This window comes from Narcine bancroftii, chromosome 5 (genome assembly GCF_036971445.1).
Source record: "Narcine bancroftii isolate sNarBan1 chromosome 5, sNarBan1.hap1, whole genome shotgun sequence".
NCBI classification, from domain to species: Eukaryota; Metazoa; Chordata; class Chondrichthyes; order Torpediniformes; family Narcinidae; genus Narcine; species Narcine bancroftii.
The window spans coordinates 17,400,407-17,420,067 of NC_091473.1; the positions used below are offsets into that span (position 1 = coordinate 17,400,407).

The 19,661-nt window shown below is 45.6% G+C and overlaps 1 protein-coding gene across 1 annotated transcript in view; it reads left to right on the forward strand.

The window, feature by feature from the left end:
* Positions 1–19,661, forward strand: part of LOC138765278 (uncharacterized) — a 131,997-nt gene that overhangs the window by 45,540 nt on the left and 66,796 nt on the right. The window contains exons 7-11 of the mRNA XM_069942328.1: positions 328–458; positions 9,810–9,969; positions 13,394–13,478; positions 17,719–17,769; positions 19,392–19,450. Of these exons, the coding sequence (XP_069798429.1) occupies positions 328–458; positions 9,810–9,969; positions 13,394–13,478; positions 17,719–17,769; positions 19,392–19,450 (486 nt within the window). The remainder of the gene's footprint in view (positions 1–327; positions 459–9,809; positions 9,970–13,393; positions 13,479–17,718; positions 17,770–19,391; positions 19,451–19,661) is intronic.

Genomic DNA, 19,661 nt, shown 5'->3' on the forward strand with positions numbered 1-19,661 from the left:
AAGACCATTTAACCCCTGACTTTGTTGGCAACTGAGATCGTTTGATTCCTGACCCTGCCCGTGGCTGGGACTATTCGACTTCTGACCCTATCCGTGGCTGAGATGAATGACCCTTGACCCTGTGAACCAGCCATAGGGTTCAGTATTCCAGTTTCCTCACCCCACTATGTGGATGGGCAGTAGGTCAAGGGTTGGAGTGGAGTTTTGTGATTTGACAGCTACGGATCAGGTGGGAGGTCACGGGTCAGGCTTGACGGGGCTGCTCAGTTAGGGGAGGTTGCAGGCCGTGCTTAAGTTTTACAATTTGGGATCCTTCTGTTTGGACAGAACTTCAGAGACGTGGTGGCAAGGAGAGTCGGAGGCCGGGAAGGCGTGGCGGGGATCCTGCAGCTGGTCACCGAGCTGTACTCCCTTCACCAGGGAATTCTGAGGGAGCTGGAACGGAGCAGCCAAGAATGGTACCTGCACCACCCTCCTGTCCACACTGGCTGCAGAGCGGCTCCAGGCAGGGCCAGGACTGCTGGGCATCTCCCTACAAATCGACAGCACTGTTGGTCTTCTGCTGGGGCCATGGTGGTGTGTCAAGGGAAAAGCTCAGTGGCAGGTGGGAGAACAGGATGTAGCTGGTGTAAAACCCCTTGTCATTGAGACACTGGCAGAGGTGACCCTAGACTCTGTTGGTCAGTGATTCACTGATCCCATGATTCACTGACTCAATGAAAATAGAATATAAAATGTAGAAATCTACAGCACAGAGGCCCTTCGGCCTACAGTGTTGTGCTGATCCAATAACCAATTCTACTAACTGCCTTGAATTTCCCAACTGCATAACCCTCCATTTTCTTTAGTTCCATGTTCTTGTCTAATAGTCTCTTAAAAGATCCTACTGTACTCCCTACACCACTGTAGTTAGCAGCGCATTTCAAGCACCCACCACTTTCTGTGTGGGGGTGAGGGGGGAACAAAAACCTCTTGCATATCTTTTGTACTTACTTTCAAGCATCATATAACCATGCCCCCTTGTGTTAGCTATTTCAACCCGGGGTAAATGCCCCTGGCCACCCACACAATCAATGCCTCTCATCTCCTCATATACTTCTATCAGGTCACCCTTTCATCCTCTGTCGCTGCAAGGAGAAAAGACCAGGTTCACTCAATCTATCCTCATAAGGCATGCTCTCCAATCCAGGCAGCACCCTTGTAAATCTCCTCTGCATCTCCATCCTTCTTGTAATGAAGTGACCAGAATTGAACACAATATTCCAAGGGGGTCTAACTAAGGTTTTATATGGTTGCAACATTACCTCACTGCCCTTGAGTTCAATCCCGGAGTATATGAAGGCCAACACGCCATACGTCATCTCAACAACACGATCAACTTGCACAGAAGCTTTGGCTATCCTATGTATGGACCCCAAGATCTCTCAATTCCTCCACATTGCTCAGAGCCCTCGCATTAACATAAATTCAGCCTTAATTTGACCTACTGAAATGGTCCATTTCACACTTTTCTGGTTTATGCTCCATCTACTACTTCTCAGCACAGCTCTGCATCCTATCAATCTCTCTCTCTAACCTTCTGGAAACCCTGCAGACTGTCCACAACACCACCAACCTTCATATCATCTGCAAAACTCCACCCTTCCATTTCCTCATCCAGGTCATTTATAAAGGAGGAGGGGATTCCAGAACACCACTGGTCACCAACCTCCATGCAGATTTATAGACCATCTACAACCCCCTTTCTGAAGCCACAAAGCAAGGCCTCCTTAGAGTCCATTCCTCCTTAGTTTCTGAGTGAGGATCCTTATCAACTGCCTTACTGAAATCCATATACACAGCATCCACCACTCTACTTTCATCAATGTGATGTTGCATCTTCAAATAATTCAGTCAGCCTCATGACATAGAACCTTCCCCTGATGAACCCATGCTGACTCCTGTCTCTCAGAATCTTCTCCCACAGCTTGTCCACCACTGAAATAAGATAGTTTAACTCCTGACTTTGTCTATAATTTCCTGGGTTATCTCCACCCCCTTTCTTGAATCTTCCAATCTTATGGGACTTCTGTCCCCAATGACGATTATCGCCAGTGGCTCAACAATCTCTTCCCTCACTTCCTGAAGTTGCCTTGGGTAAATCGCGTCTGGTCCTGGTAACTTCTCTAATGTTGTGCCTTTCAAAAGCTTCAACACATCCTCTTTCTTTTTTTTTTAAACTTTATTTAAAATTTTATGACATGAATAAAATAAAAATTACATTTAAAGAAATAATAAAAAATGAGATAATAAAAATTAGAATACTACATCATTAAACTACACAAATTAACCCCCCCAATAATTATAACACAACATTAATCATCTAATTTAAAATTAGTCCAACCCTCCCCCCAAAATAAAGAGTGAAGAATTAATTAACAATGTTGTAAATAAAATAGAAAAAACCCCACTTACAAAAAAAAGGATAAAACTTAACAACAACAAAAAATTACTAACAACAAAAAAATATCAACACTAAAATAATACCCTTAAACATATATTTAAATCAAACATAATACATGTATTTAACAAATGAAATCCACTTTAAAACTAAGTTCAAATATTAAAGTCATATATCAACCACATATCTGTTATACAAAAAAATCATAATTAATAATACATAAATACAGAATTTCCATTAATACCAAGTTTCCTTTATAATTCATCGAGAGAACAAAAACATCCCTTAGAAAAACAATCAGATAAACTTTTTATTCCCTTCCCCTCCCCTTATATAAAAAAAGAAAAAAAAAAGAAAAAAAAGTTCAAACTCTTAAAAATTCTCCATATTCTACATTTATAACATCTTCAAAATTCTCTATCGAAATTAACTTAATTTTATTAAACTCTTCTCTCAATGTATTTGTATTTAATTTTCTTCTTTTTCTTCTTATCACCTTTCCCCTCATCTTCCTCTTCATCTAATTCAACATCCTCAATTTTTGACTTATCTTCTGTGACATCATCCTCTTAAAAAAGAAAGAAAAAAGAGAAAACCTCCCCCCCCAAAAAAAAGAGAAAAAAAAGGAGAGAAAAAAAACCTCCTAATTCCCTCTCAATTACAATCAGAAAACAAAAAGAGTAAAAAAAAAATTATTTATTTAAAAAAAATAATAAAAAAACCCTTCACTTCTTAACCCAAAAATTAAAAAAAGAAAAAAAAACAGGTCGGAGGTCACAACGACCTCCTCCTGTTTAAACCGCCCAAAGCGGTAACTCCCCCAAAATATTGGGTGTGAGATAACTCACAGGTAGCTGATGACTTCTGGAAACTAGTGCCCACCCAGTTCCCTCTCCCAACTCCCATTTCATTAAACTATCATCATTATTTAAACTATTTAAACTCTTCTCAAAAAAAAGATAAAAGATTTATTTTTTTAAATCAACGTTACCACTTTGGTCACCATTGCTTCCATTTCTTTTAAAAATCTGGATCCCACCTTACATCTCTACTCTCTTTGGAGTCCTTGAAGGACTACATCGTTCCTGAAACTGCATGATTAGTAGAGACTGAGCAAAGTCCATAACCTCTTTTGAATTGTCAAAGAACTTTGGCTAATTTCCATCCTAAAAAATCTTCAGTACCGCAGAATACCTGAATGTTGCCTTATGTCTTTTTTTCCACAACCGTTCTTTCACAGAATTAAATTCGCATCGTTGAAACATAATTTCTTGACTCAAATCTTGATAGAAGAAAACAGGATTATTCTGAACCATCAAAGGAGATCTATTTTGCTGGGCATTTCTAGTAACCGTACGTAAAATTGTCTCTCTGTCACAATAGTTTAAACAACGGATCAAAACAGATCTTGGATTCTGTCCTGAAAAAGATTTTCTTCTTAAAACTCTATAAGCACGTTCCAGTATTAAAACTTCAGGGAATTTATCCTGTCCTAACACTCGTGGAATCCATTCAGTAAAAAATTTTCTTGGATCTGGTCCTTCTATGCCTTCTGGCAAACCAACAATTTTCACGTTGTTCCTTCTAGATTGATTCTCCAAATAATCAACCTTTTTTGCTAAATTTTTATTTTGGACCTGCAATGTTTCAATTATTCTATTTACATCTTGCAGTTGATCCTGTGCATCGACTAAACCTTGATCACACATTTCAAATCTTTCAATGGTTTCAAGCTTAAAAGCTCCATTAATGACTTCCGCCATCGCATTAATCTTGGAAATAAACAGATTCACAAAATTAGCTAAGTGACTCGATACAGAATATATCTTACCTTCAAGATCCTTAACAGACATTTCAACAGAAGTAGATTCAGGCATAATGGGGTCTTGCTGTTCCTTAGAGACCACGGGATCTTCTGTCCCTTCCCTTAATTTAGTATCTTTTCTAGCAGTTTGACTTCGTATAAAAATCCCTCTCAAAGTCCCCCAGCAATGCCAGGAGACTGAAGATCAGAGTTATCTTTAAGCCAAATCTCTTTAATCATCTTCACTAAATCGATGTCTGGAAAAACCGTTGTAATTGAAGATGCATTTTGCAGCGCCACCACTGTACCAGTCAAATGACAGCTCTTTAACTCTCCAGCTGATGGCGCCCCAGCTGATTCAACTGTCAAAGACTGAGTAACAGCACTCACAGTGGCCGTTGTGTGAAATACTGGCAACCGTCCAGCTCCTTGGTCCGAAAGCTGTTGAATGCGACCTTCAAAGAGCCTCACCGGCTTAAAACGGAGCTTCAATGCCGAACTCTGCATGTCCTCCTCTGGATCCATTCTACGCTGAGTCCTGGCTTCTTGTAAACAAGTAGGCTCAGACAATTTCGGAAAATGTAGTTTTTTAACAGTCTGTTGATGTTTTCTTTTACCTCTTTTTTTGCATATAAACCATTAGGCACTAATCCAACACCTCTTATTATTTATAAACTTTTAAAAGAACTTTAATGGGCACTTAAAGACAAAACAATAAATCAGAGTCAGGAGAGGTCTGGAAGGCACGTCTGTTCCCTACGCCATCTTGCCACGCCCCCCACATCCTCTTTCTTAATGTCAATATGTTCAAGCATTTCAGTCATCCTCACAAATGACAAGGTACATTTCTCTGCTGAACACTTGAATTTTAAATGTTTAAGTTTAGACTTACAGCATGGTAACAGGTTTTAGCAGCCTACAAGACCATCCCGCCCAAATTCACCAAATAACCTACAATCTGGTAAGTTTTGAAGGGTGGGAGGAAACAGGAGCACCTGGGGGAAACGTCATGGAAAAATGTACACACTTCATACAAATAGCACTGGATTTTAACCCAGGTTTCTGGTGCTGTAATAGTGTTGCACTAACTGCTACGTTGACTGTGCTGCCAGAAGCAAAGTATTCATCAAGGACCTCTTCTTCCTCCTCTGATTCCATACACACATTTCCACCTTCACTCCTGATGGGCCCAATCCTCATATGACTTATCCTCTTGTAGAATGCTTTGGGGTTTTCCTTAATCCTGCTTGCCAAGGTCTTCTTTCAGCCCCTTCTAGATCTCTTTCTTTAGCTTGTGATTATCTTCTGACATCCATGTCCGCAGTCCCTGAGAGCTCCACCAGGGGCAACATGCGGCCGAGGTTTGAGGCCAGGCGCAGTGATGTCCTGATGGTGAGATCATTCCTGGAGGACTGTGCCCAGATGTGGTGTCCTTCCCTTGGGAAGGATGCTCAGTGCAGTAAAGAGTGACTGGTCCCTCCACGGCTGGCCCGCTGAAGGAGGAGTCTGGATTGACCATGTGTTCACTGGACTAGGCAGCAGGGGGGGGGGGGGGGGAGGAATATCATTATTCTATCAGATGGAGTATAGGGAGGAGAGGATTCCAGATCTAAGGAAACTACTCAGAGTGATTTGCTCCTGTGCAGTCACACAGCACAACTTAAAGACTGAGTCACACTCAGCTCAACTTGCCCAAAATATCCCACCCACACTCATCCCATCTGCCTACCTTTGGCCCATATCCCTCCAAACCCATACTATTCATGTATCTGGTCAATATTTTTTGAAATATTTCAATACTAATGCGATTTGACAAGGTCCCCTATAGTGGACTCATTCAGAAAATGTTAAGACATGGGATCCAAGAAAACTTTGCTGCTTAGATTTGGAATCGACTTGCATGCAAAAAGCAAGGGGTATTTGTAGGTAGAATGCATTCTGCTTGGAGGTTTGTGACCAGTGGCATTCTGCAGTGAATTGTCTGGGATCCCTGCTCTGTGATGTTTTATAAATGTCTTGGATGAAGAAGTGGAAGAGTGGGTCAGTAAATTGGCAGAAGGTTAGAGGTGTTGTGGATAGTGTGGAAGGTTGTCATAGGTAGCAACATATAAACAGGATGAAGAATTGGGCAAGAAGTGGTAGGTGGAGCTCAATTTGGAAAGTATGAAGTGATGCACTTTGGAAGGTTGAACTTGAAGGCAGAGTACATGGTTAACGGCAGGATTCTTAACAAGTGGAGGAACAGAGAGATCTTGAGATTCTGGGCCAGGGATCCCTCATGATATTCGCACAAGTTAATAGGGTGGTTAAGAAGGCTTATGTTGTGCTGGCCTTCATTAGTGAAGGGATTGGGTTCAAGAGCCATTAGATGATGTTGCAGCTCTATAGTTGGATCAAACTTGGAATATTGTCTCCTTAGGATCTAGATCAGTGATTCCCAAAGTGGGTGGCGGATAGATCCAAGAGGGCAGTCAGGGGGTGATGAGGGAAAAGGGGGCAGTCAGGGGGCGTTGAGGGAAATGGGGGTAGTCGGAACCTTCAATCTTGTTATTATTCAGTCTGCTGCAAAGTTATTGAAGAAGCCAGTGTAGTAATTTTCTGGTGTCAGTCTCTAGAAGGCTGTCATTTGCCGGAGTGGCAATAGTGAGCAAAATAAAGGGTGACAAGGTGTTCTCGTGAGAGCTGGTCTCGGTGGCCACCATGTTGCGCTGGTGCCACTACCTCGCCTCAACTCTGCTGTTTTTACCCCCCACTCAGCACCACTGCTACCATCCTGCTCAGAGCCACTGCCACCCCTCCCACACAGCGCCACTGCTACCATCCTGCTCAGAGCCACTGCCACCCCCCAACTCAGCGCCACTGCTACCATCCTGCTCAGCGCCGTTGTCCCACCCTGCTCAGCACTGCCACCACCCCATACCACTCAGCGCTGCCATCCTCACCGCTCAGCACTGCCACCACTCCACCCTGCTCAGCGCTGCCATCCCCACCGCTCAGTGCTGCTGCCACCCAACCGCTCAGAGGGTGCCGAGGAGATTTACCAGGATGCTTCCTGATTTGAAGAGCATGTCATATGAAGAAAATTTGACAGAACTAGGGCTTTTCCTTTTGAAGCAACGAAGAAGGAGAGGTGACCTAATAAAGGCAGGAAAGATTATGAGAGGCATAGATATGGTAGATAGCCAGTGCCTGTTTCCTGGGGTGATAGTAGCAAGTAACAGGACATCTGTTTAAGTGGAGAAAGGTTAGGGAGGATGTCAGAGGTGAGTTGTTTTACAGAGTGATGGGTGCCTGGAATGCATTGAGTGAAACATTAAAGTCTGCAGATGCTGTAATTGTAGTAAAAACAGAACTGCTGGAGAAACTCAGCCGGTCTTTACACCATTCAAAGAGGCAAAGATATATTGCTGATGTTTTGGGAATAAGCGGAATGAGCCAGGAGTAGGAAATCTCAAAGTCTCAGAATTCAGATAATGTGGAATCCAGGCCAACAAAAGGTAATAGGATATGATCAGGGGCGATGTAAGAATTGATCATGTTTATGCAAAAGGAGACCGGGAAAAGGGAGAGAGAGCAGGGGGAAGGTGATGGTGGGGTGGGGTGGAAGAAGAGGTGGGGGATGGTGTTTTAACAAAAGCCAGAGAAATTGATACTAATGCCATCCGATTGGAGGGGACCCAGTAGGAAGATGAGGTGTTGTTCCTCCAATTTGCAGGTAGTCTTAGTGCATGAGACCATAGACAGACATGTCAGCAAGGGAATGAGATTGCTGGGTGTGGTGGTGGAGGATAGTACAATAGGGACATTCATGTTGTGGGTGTGAGGGAATAAAAAATAGATTGTGGTAGAGTAGGTCTTCAGGTCAGCACAACATTGTGGGCCAAAGGCACATATTGTGCTGTTATGCTCTATGTTCTCGTACCATTTCCAGAAGCAGCCCATTCCACACACCAACCACCCTCTGTGTAAAGAATGTTGTCCCTTAGATTTCTGTTAAATCTCTCACCCCCCTCACCTTAATCCTTTGGTTTCCTATACCCCTCCTCATCTGTTTCTCATGATTTTGTTCACCTCTATGAGATCCTTATGAGCTCCAAAGAATCAAGCCCTAGACTCTCTCTCTGTAGCTCAGACTCTTGAGTCCTGGTAACATCCTTGTAAATCTTCCCTGCACCCTTTCAGGCTTGACAGCATCTTTCCTGTGGCATGGTGACCAAAACTGAGCACAGTCCTCCATATGGGGCCTCACTAATGCCTTATACAACTACAACATGAATTTCCTACTTCAATACAATACTCTGATTGACTAAGGAGGTAGCAGGTTGGAGACAGGAGAGACTGTAGATGCTGGAATCTGTGCCTGGGTGGGGGGGGGGGGGGGGTGGGGGGGGACTTAATGAATCTGCCAGCATCTGTGGAGGGAAATGGATTGTGAAGCCCTGGTTCAGGACTGAGAAAGAAGAGAGAAGATGGTCATTGTTAAAGAGAGAGGCCAGTGCAGGTAGAAGCAGTCAAAGGAAAATGTGAGAGGAGCAGATGGGGCCATGGTCTGGGGAAGGTGATGGAGATCACTGGAAGTTGCTAAGGGGAGGATGTAGGTGGAGGGTCGGTGGGCTGGAGAGTATGGTGTGAGATGGAGTGGTGAGCAGGTGAAGGTGATGGAGGGAAAAGGGATGAGGGTTTGTAAAGAAATTTGTGAGGACAGGTAGGGAGAAACGTGGGAGGGAGGGATGGAGAAAAAAGGGGAGAGGGGGAGAGAGAAAGGTGAAGGAGAGTGAAGGGAAGAGGGGAGAAAGAGAGGGAGAGAAGAGATAAGGGGTGAGAGGGAGTAATGGGCATTTTAAGTGGGTATGTTCATACCGTGGGTTGCAGATGACCCAGGCAGAACAGTAGTCTTCAGATTTGCATTTGACTTTCTCGTCAGTGTGGGAATGGAGAAGGTGATTGAAATAGGTGGGTGGTGGTTGTGTGGTTTGACAACCCCTCCTTGACCTACCCAATCCCCTCCCCAACTCTTTGCAACTCATTTCCTCCTCTGCCTGCCCATACACCCCTCCCAAAGTTCCCCTCCCTCACTGTCCTGTGAGCCACCATCCTTCTATTCCAAGGTTCCATCCATCTCTTCCCTCAATGACTCCACCCCACTCTCCTCAACTCCATCTGTCAGTCATCCTTCGCCCTCTCACATCACCAACTGAACCCCCTCCCCATCTTCCTCTGCATCCTCAGTCATGAAGCAGGGTTTCAACCAGAATGTCACCCCTCCATCCCCTTTAGAGATGCTGCCAGTTCCTCCAGCAGTTTCCAGAGACAGGAGGTACTGGATATCAAATTCATCAAGGATACAGGCAAACAGAGGATTGAGGCAGAGATCAAGGGTACAAGCAAGCAGAGGATTGAGGCAGAGATTGCGGGTACAAGCAAGCAGAGGATTGAGGCAGAAATCGAGGGTACAGTCAAGCAGAGGATTGAGGCAGAGATTGAGGTCGTGATTCAGCACGAGTGTCAGCTGAGACATGAGAATGGAATTGACCTCCCTAATGACCTCATCTACTTTGCTTGCAGGGATCGGATAGGCCCAAGTTTGGGTCACGCAATATCCATGACTGGAGCTAAGCTGACCACGTACTTCAGATACATTGAGGAGTTTGACCGCAATATCGCCTTCCTGGATCAGTGTTGCCGGGACTCGTCAGGATTCTCCACTGTTCTGCTTGAATCTGAGGTAACTTTCTCCAAATTGTTTTGTGTGTACTTCTCGCAAATTCTAAACAATGGGGAATGTTCTTAGAGGTTTATCAACCACCAGGGTTTGGTAAACCCATCACCTCAACCCTCCCCTCCCAAATCCTGCACCATCTCAGGTCTTTCCAAACAGACAATACTGATCAAAGACTGGCTAAGTTAGGCACGGGCTAACAATGAGAGGCTCAGGCAGCATCCATGGGGAGAAATGGTCAAGTAACTTTTCAGGTCGGGGCCCTTCATCAAAATAATAATAAATGTTAGAGCATAGAACATTAGGGCAGAGTATAGGCCCTTTGGCCCACAATTTGTGCCAACCTATGTGAACCTCCACAACAATCTAACCCTTTCCTTCCTCACTCCCATTACCCTTTATTTTTCTTACATCCATATGCCAATCTAAGTCTGTTGAATGTCCCCATTGCAACAGCCTCCACCACCTCCTCCAATAATGCATTCCAAGCAGCCACCACTCTTGATAAAATCCTTACTTCTTCATATTGCAGATTTATTGTCAGAGAACATACGTGACATCACATAGAGCCCTGAAATACTTTTTCCCGCGGGTGAGGCAAAATTACCACTTATTCGTAATGCAAAAAAAACTATACACAATGTACACCTGTAAACAAATAAAGAACTGTAAATAGATAATGAAATGTAAACAAACTGACTGTTCAATACAAAGAGAATTTTTTAAAAAATCAATAAAGTGCACAAGTAGGAGCCCTTAAATGAGTCCCTGATTGAGTTTGTCGTTGAGGAATCTGATGGTGGCGAGGTAGCAGCTGTTCCTGAACCTGGTGGTGTGAGTCTTGTGCCACTTAGACCTGTTTCCTGATGGTAGCAGAGAGAACAGAGTGTGTGCTGGCTGGATCCTTGATGATTGTTGCTGGTCTCTGGTCTCTGACGTCAATGTTCCCTTTAGATGCTATTGATAGTGGGGAAGGATTTGCCTGTAATTTCTTGAGCTGTGTCCACTACCTTTTGGAGGGCTTTACACTTACACTGTCCCCATACCAGACCATGATGCAGCCAGTCCCACACTTTCCACCATACCTCTGTAGAAATTTGCCATGGTTTTTGATGTCATACCAAACCTCTACAAACTCCTGAGGAAGTAGAGGTGTTGATGTGCTTTCTTCACGATGCTATTAGAGTGTTAGGTCTCTGACATCTCCCCTAAACTTTCCTCACTCATCTTAAACTGATGTCCTCTGCTATTTTCTATTTTTTTTTTCTCATCCCAGGAAAAAGGCACTGGCTGTGCACTCTGACTGCGTCCCTCATAATCTAATATACTGTGCCTCGACGAAGTCACATCATGGTCCCTCAAACATTGACCTCCAGTTTCTGTTAGGCTCCTCTCCCTACCCCCTGTCTTCTTTCATCCAGCTTCCCACCCCATTTCCTTTCACACCTTTTCTCTCCTACCCTCCTGTCCATGTCCATCTATGGCCACTTGACTGTTGGCCTGTGCTCCTCCCCCTGCCCCTTCTTCCCAACTCAGCCCAACATTTAGTTCAGACACCTGCCTGCTATTTGCTTATACTTTGTCAAAGGGTTAAGGCCTGAAACATTGGTTATATACAGTATCTTTGCCTTCTTTGGATGTTGTGAGACCTGCTGATATTCTCCAGCACTTTTGTGTATTTTCTACAATCACAGTATCTGCAGACTTTCTTTTTTCACTAACATCCTTCATTGTTCCAAAGAGAAAAGCCTGTCAACCTTGCTTTATAAGACATATTCTCCAATCCAGGTAACATCCTGGTAAATCTCTGCATCCTTTCTGTAATGAAGTGACCAGAACTGAACACTATTCTCCAAGTGTGGTCTAACTAGAATTTTATAGAGCTGCAATATTACCTCTCAGCTCTTGAACTCAATCCCCTGACTAATAATGACCAACTACACCACCCTATCAACTGCGAAGCCACCTTGAGGGATCAATGGACCTGAACCGCAAGATACCCCCGTTCCTCCACACTAGTATGAATTCTGCCTTTAACCATGTACTCCGTCTTTAGATTTGACCTTCCAAACTGCATCACCTCATACTTTTTTTTAGATTGAACTCTGTCTGCCACTTCTCCACCCAACTTGGCATTTTGTGATCCATGCCTTAAGTTCATTTCCTGTATATAGTCTCCCACTACAATAACTGAGTTGCTTTTACCCTCTGTGCCTCGATCTCCCAATGGCTATTGGCTATGGTCTAATCAGACAGATTAACATCCCATGTACAGAGCCTGCCCCATGTATTGTACTCACTCTATGTATAATACCACCAAATGTATAGTACCCACTCCATGTACAATACCCACTCCATGTACAATACCCACCCCATGTACACTACCCAGCCCATGTATAGTAACCACCCCATGTATTGTACCCACTCCATGTATAGTACCACCTCAAATACCTTACTACTTTACCCTCACTAGCTTGTGGCACCGGGAGTTATTCACAAGTTGCTACCCTTGAGGTTCTGCTTTTTAACCTTCGCTGAACATCCTGTGTTCTCTCCACTCCAAAGGGTTAATGTCAGTGCAGTAACTTCCTACTTTCGGTGTCCATTGCAGTGTGATGGATCAGTAAGGGGTTGTCAGAACAAGGTTTAATCTGCCAATAGGACATCTCATTGGGAGTCACTAGTGCAAGTTCCTGAGCTTATTTTTCCTGTCTTAATCCCACCACCTCCCCTCTGATAGGTCTCTCCTGGTGAGAGAGGGGGAAGCCAGCGATTATGACTATCCTGCTGGGATAGTCCTGCTGGGATAGTCCTGGTGGGGCAGTGCTGGTGGGTCAGTCCTGATGGCAGATGGGGCCCGAGGGAATGTGGCTCAGGAGTCTGGCACCTCCCCTCTGGAGGGTATGTCCTGGTGGGGTCGTGGTGGGTCAGTCCTGATAGGAGAGGGGGCACCCATGGACTGTGACACAGGAGTCTGGCCCCTCCCCTCTGATGGTGTAATCCTGGTAGGGCAGGTGCACCCAGAGACTGTGACGCAGGAGTCTGGCACCTCCCCTCTGGTGGTGCAGACCTGGTGGGGCAGGTGCACCCAGGAATTATGACACAGGAGACTGGCACTGTGTGAGTTCTGATTCATTTCAGAAGCTTCTGGTAGTCTGCCACTTGCCTGGTCTGTGGAACATCCCTCCCAGTATAGACACTGGTCTCCAGAATATGCCAGCATGTTGTGCAAAGGTCATCTGAGCTGGGAATGGTGTTGCCGCCTCAGTGCTCAGTAACCAGGAACCTGGTGGTATGCGAGGGCGTGGGGGTCTCTGTGTGTTGATCCTCTGCTGGAGACACCTCCCTGGGTGTCAGATTTTGGCATGAATCATCCGATTTGTCCAAGCTGGTGACTTTACTTTGCCTTCCTGCCCACCCCGGTGTCTAGGTCCCTGGCTCTGACTGTGGCCGTGTGAAGCAGCAGCTCCTCCAGACACTCCGCCAGGTGCCTCTCTACAGCCTACACCTGACAGGTGGGTGAACCCTCGCCGACTGTCCATCTCCCCCACAGGATCAGCTCATCCTCATTCCCATCAGCTGCAGCCGAAATCTGTGTTCAATGCTTGAGGTCGGATCACAACTGAATCAACACAAGATACGGGTTTATTGTCATACAGTGCAGTGCAGATGCACTGACATTTTTTTACTCACTGCAGACATGTAAACTACACCAACAAGCAATTGAATTAGCAATTGAACAAGAGAGAAAAACGATGACAAATATTTACAGTTTCAGTTAAAGCAAAGGGAATGTGGTTTCCACGGTGCAGACAGATCTTTGGGATTCTGGGAGCAGTTTATGGTTGGCGTACAGGGAGTTCATGAGCCTGATAGGTTTTTAAGTTGGACCTGTTTTCTTTGGATTGGAGGAGGCTGATAGGTTACATGATTTGGTGTATTGTGTTCAGTTTTGGTTACCCAATTACAAAAAAGATATCAATAAGATCGAAAGAGTGCAGAGAAGATTTACAAGGATGTTGTTGGGATTTGAGGAACTAAGTTACAGGGAAAGGTTAAACAGGGTAGGACTTTATTCCCTGGAGCACTGGAGAATGAGGACAGATCTGATGGAGGTTTACAAAATGATCGAGGTTATAGAGAGAATAAATGCAACAGGCTTTTTCCACTGAGGTGAGGTGAGACAAGACCTAGAGGACATGGGCTAAGTGTGAAAGGAGAAATTTTTAAAGGAAAGATTAAGGGGGTCTTCACACAGAGAGTGGTGAGAGCGTGGAATGAGCTGTCAGCTGAAGTGGTGAATGTGGGCTTGATTTTGATATCTAGGAAAAATTTGGTACATGGATGGGAGGGGAATGGAGGGCAATGGTCTGGGTGCAGGTCAATGGGACCAGGAAGAATAATAGTCTAGCTCAATGAGCTAAAGGGCCTGTCCCAGTGCTGCAGTGTTCTATGGTTCCATGGTTGATACAGACATATAAAATTACAAGAAGCCGAGCTAGGATAGAAAGTTGATGGTTGGTACATCAAACACAAAGGAAGGTGTAAGTTGAGAAGAAGGAGGTTTAAAGGGAATTGAAGAAGTACTGTATTAATCTGGAGAATGGTTGACATTTGGAACTCGCTGAAAGAGGAGGTGGTGGAGTACAATACATTCGACAAATTCAGAGAGCTACTTGGATGAGCAAAAGGTACAAAAATACACAACTAATGTGGGCATTTTACAAGGATGTTGCCAGGACTCTGGGGCCCTGAAATATTGGGGGAGCTTGAGCAGGCTAGAGTTTTATTTCCTTGGAGCTCAGGTAGAGCTATTACAGCACCAGTGATGAGTGTTAGATTCCACCAGTGTTTGTCAGGAGTTTGTATAGTCTTCCCATATCCCAGTGGGTTTCCTCAGGTTGATATGGTTTCCTCCACATTCCAACGATGTAAATGTTTAGTTGATTAATTTGTCACATGGGTGTATATGGACAACATGAGCTCATGGGCTGGAAGGGCCTGTTAATGTGCTGTATCTCTAAATTAAAATAAATGAATACTTTGCTTCACTATTTACCAGAGAGAGGGACCTTGGTCAATGTGAGAAAAGTGTAGAGCACACTGATGTTCTGGAGCTTGTTGAGGTTAAGAAAGAGGAAGTGCTGGTTCTTCTTATAAATATTTGGACAGGTTAATCCCCAGAACCAGATGGGAAGCAAGGGATGAGATTGCTGAGGTGTTGGCAATGATCTTTGCATCCTCCCTGGCCACAGGGGAGGTACTGAAGGATTGGATAATGGCAAATGTAATCACCTTGTTTAAGAAAGGTAAGAGGGAGAATCCTGGGAATTAGAGACCAGTGAGTCTTACATCAGTGGTGGCAAAACTATTGGAAAGGATTCTTAGCGACAGGATTTATGAGCATATGGAAAAGTATAGACTTCTAAGGGATCATCAGCTTGGATTTGTGAGGGGCAGGTCATGACTCTGAGCCTGATTAGATTTTTCGAAGAGGTGACAAAGGAAACTAGTGAAGGAAGGGTAGTGGATGTGGTGTAAATGGATTTTGGTAAGGCGTTTAACAAAATCCTTTATGGTTGCCTCATTCAGAAAATCGTGAGGCATGGGAACCATGGAATCTTGGCTGCTTGGATTCAGTATTGGCTTCCCTGGAGAAAGCAGAGGGTAAAAGCAGATGGAAGGTATTCTGGTTGGAGGTCAGTGACGACTGACGTTCTGCAGGGATTTGTTCTGGAACACCTTCTCTTTGTAATTTTTATGTCATTTGGATGAAGAAGTGGATGGATGGGTCAGTAAGCTACAAATGATACAAAGGTTGGAGATGCTGTGGATAGTGTAGTAGTGTGTGTTAGGTTACAACAGGATATAAACACAATGCAGAGTAGGGTGGAGAAGTGGCAGATGGAGTTCAATCTGGATAATTGGGAAGTGATGTATTTTAAAAGGTCCATCTTGAAGGTGGAGTACATGGTTAATGGCAGGATTCTTAGTGCGGAGGAACAGAAGGATCCAGGTTCATTGATCCCTCAAGTTGATTGAGAGGTTAAGGAGGAGGATGATGAGTCCTTCATTAGTCGGGGAATTGATAGCAAGAGCAATGACATAATATTGCAGCTCCACAAAACTCTGGTTAGACTTGGAGTATTTTGTTCCGTCATGTTGGGAGATCATCTGTAAAGATGGAGGTGGTGTGTCTGAATTTTCCATGGAGATGGAGGTGTGTCTGGATTCTCCATGCTGATAGAGATTGTGTATCTGGATTCCTTTTGCTGACAGAGGTGTGTCTGGATTCCCTTTGCTGACAGAGGTGTGTCTGGATTATCTGTGCAAATGGAGGTATGGCTGGATTCCCCGTACAGATGGAGATGTGTCTGAATTCCCCGTGCAGACAGAGGTGTCTGGATTCCCTATGCTGACAGAGGTGGTGTGTCTGGATTTCCCGTGCTGATGGAGTGTGTCTGGATTCTCCATGCAGATGGAGGTGGTGTGTCTGGATTCCCCATGCAGACGGAGGTGTGTCTAGATTCCCTGTGCTGATGGAGGTGTGTCTGGATTCTCCATGCAGATGGAGGTGTGTCTGAAATCCCCATGCAGACCGAGGTGTATCTGAAATCCCTATGCTGATGGAGGTGGTGTGTCTGGATTCCCTGTGCAGACGGAGGTGTGTCTGGATTCCCTATGCCGACAGAGGTGGTGTGTCTGGATTTCCCATGCTGATGGAGTGTGTCTGGATTCTCCATGCAGATGGAGGTGTGTCTGGATTCCCCATGCTGATGGACGTGTCTGGATTCCCCATGCTGATGGAGGTGTGTCTGGATTGCCTGTGCAGACGGAGGTGTGTCTGGATTCTCCGTACTGATGGAGATGTGTCTGGATTGCCCGTGCAGACGGAGGTATGTCTGGATTCTCCGTGCTGACTGATGTGTGTCTGGATTCCTTATGCTGATGGAGGTGGTGTGTCTGGATTCCCTATGCTGACGCTGTGTTTGGATTCTCATGCTCACAGAGGTGGTGTATCTGGATTCTCTTTGCTGACGGAGTGGAGGTGGGTATTGTGGTCTGGAGGGAGTGATGCTTGAGATGTGGAGGTGTTTGGTGTTGGGGACTGGAGGGGGTTGGTGTTGGAGTCTAGAGTGGGTGAGTTCTGGGGTCCGGAGGGGGAAAATGTTGGGATATTGATGAGATAGGTGTGGGGGTCTGGGAGGGGTTGATGTTGGTGTCTGGAGAGGTTAAGTGTTGGGGTGTGAAGGGTGTGGATGTTGGGGTATGTGGGGGTGGGTGTTGGTCTGGAGAGGATGGGGTTTATCTGGAGGGGTGAATGTTGGGTTGTGGAGGGGTGAATGTTGGGTTGTGAAGGGGTTGGTGTTGGGGTCTGGAGGAGGTGGATGTTGGGGTCTGTGGAGGGTTGGGTGTTGGGGTGTGTAGGGGCAGGTGCTGGGGTGTGGAGGGGGTGGTGTGGAATGTTTGTATGTTTGTGTGTTGGGGTCTGGAGGGGGTGGGTGTTGGGGTGTGGAGGGGTTGGGTGTTGTCTGGTGAGGGTCAGTGTTGGGGAATGGAGGGGCTGATGTTTGTCTGGAGGGGTGGATGTGGAAGGGATGGGTGTTGGGATGTGGAGGGGGTGAGACTTCTCTGGAGAGGGTGGGTGTTGGGTGAGAGCTGATCCCAACATTTCATGATGGAAGATGTGGGAATGCCCTGTGGGTGCAGGATCCAGCTCTGCTCCAATCTCTTGTTGCTTTTCCGTTTTTCTAGATTACTTGAAGCATTTGTGTCCCGACACTGCTGAATATGAAGATACACGAGGTAATAACAAGCTTATAGTCAGAAAACATCATTACAAAACCTATCATGGATGCCACAATAACCAATGTGCTGGAGAAACTCAGCAGGTCATACAACATCTACAGAAAGCAAAGGGGAACCAATGCTGCGGGCCTACTGACTTTCTTGTTTATCTTAAAATGTGTGACATATCTCCCCTTGGCCATTGTCAGGAGAGTTGAAATGTAAACTTGAGTAACAACACATCACATTCCTCCTGGACAGACTTAAACCCAATGGGATGAACATTGAATTTCTAATTTAAGGTTACCCAGCCCCCTTATGGTTCCACTGTTTCCAACTCTTTTCCCGCTCATCACCTCTCCCATGCCCTGTCCAGTGCAAGGTGCTCGGCACCAAAACTGTAGCACCATTTGGACAAACACATGGATGAGATAGGTTCAGAACAAGAGAACCACAGAACACGATAGACCCTTCAGTCCATCTAGTCTGCTGAGCTATCATTCTGCCTAGTCAATTTGACCTGCACCTGGACCATAGCCCTCCATACCCCTCCCATCCATGTACTTTAACCAAATTTTTCTTGAATGTCAAAATTGGACCCACGTTCCCCACTTTCACCACTCTCTGCATGAAGAAATTTCAACCACCCCCCATGTGTCCTTTAAACATCTCAGCTTTCATCCACAATCCATGTCCTCTAGTTCTTGTCTCACCTAAACTCAGTGGAAAAACCCTGCTTGTATTTACTGTATCTATACCCCTGATAATTTGCCCCCTCATTCTCCGATGCTCCAGGAAATAAAGTCCTAACCTGTTTAACCTTTCCATGTAATTCACTCCTCAAGTCCCCAGTGGGTTGAAGGCCAAACACAAGAGGTGGGACTTGGTGTGGGTGGAACTATTTGGTCAGTGTGGGGAGGTCAGTACCTTCCCAGACCTTCCTCTTTCTGATTTGGCTGACGTCTCCCCTTCTGACTGTCACCTCAATGAAGAATCCTGGGCCGAGTCATTGCCTGAAAGTTTCACCACAGGGTGGCTGCCAGACTGGGAGTGTGGACTGGTGATGGGGGTGGGAGGATGGAAGTTCCAGTGATGGGGGGGTGGAGAGGTCTGGTAATGGGGGAACCAGTGACAGAGGTGGGGACTCTGGTGATAGGGGATGGGGATGGGGGTGGAGGAACCAGTAATGGGGGTGGGGGGGGTCCAGTGATCGGGGATGGGGATTAGTGAAGGGGGTGGGGGATGGACTGGTGACAGCAGTGGGTTGTGATCCTGTCATGGGGTGGGTGTATGTGGGTGAAGGACCAAGGTGCTGGGAGAGGGGATCCCTCCTGTTGTGCTTCACTGGTTATGGGAGTGCTGGTGAGGTGCAGATCAGTGTGGGAACATGGGAATGTCATTGTGGAGAGAAGTGAACACATCACTCAATGGACCCTTCAATCGGTTAGTGTGACGCTGGTTTCTCCCTCACCCCCCCCCCCCCCCCATGTTGTCCATGGGCTAGAGTGGGCTCCTTCTGAGATTTCTCTCTGCTTTGGGATCTCCTAACACCCACTCCAGTTCTGTGCTTGCTCTGTTTCCTTCTGGGGTCATTGCAGAGATCGAGGTTGGCATAGTGACTGCCCTCTTCTCCTCTGCAGCTGCCTTGGCATCTGTGTCCGAAGTCTGTGACCAGGTCCGGATTCGAGTGAAAAATGGGGTAAGGTTGGCACTCGTATTTTCCAAATGTCTCTGTACAGGCTGGGGCTCCGGGTCAGATCTGCTGGCTAGGATAAGCACAGGCCATACAACCAAGTCCCCAGCCTCGTAACCTGGGGCAAGGCTTCATATCTCCCAATAGCTGATGGAGCATTTATCATTCATTGGAATGGTTCATGTAAGTCTGCAGACACTGGGGTCAAGTTCAATAC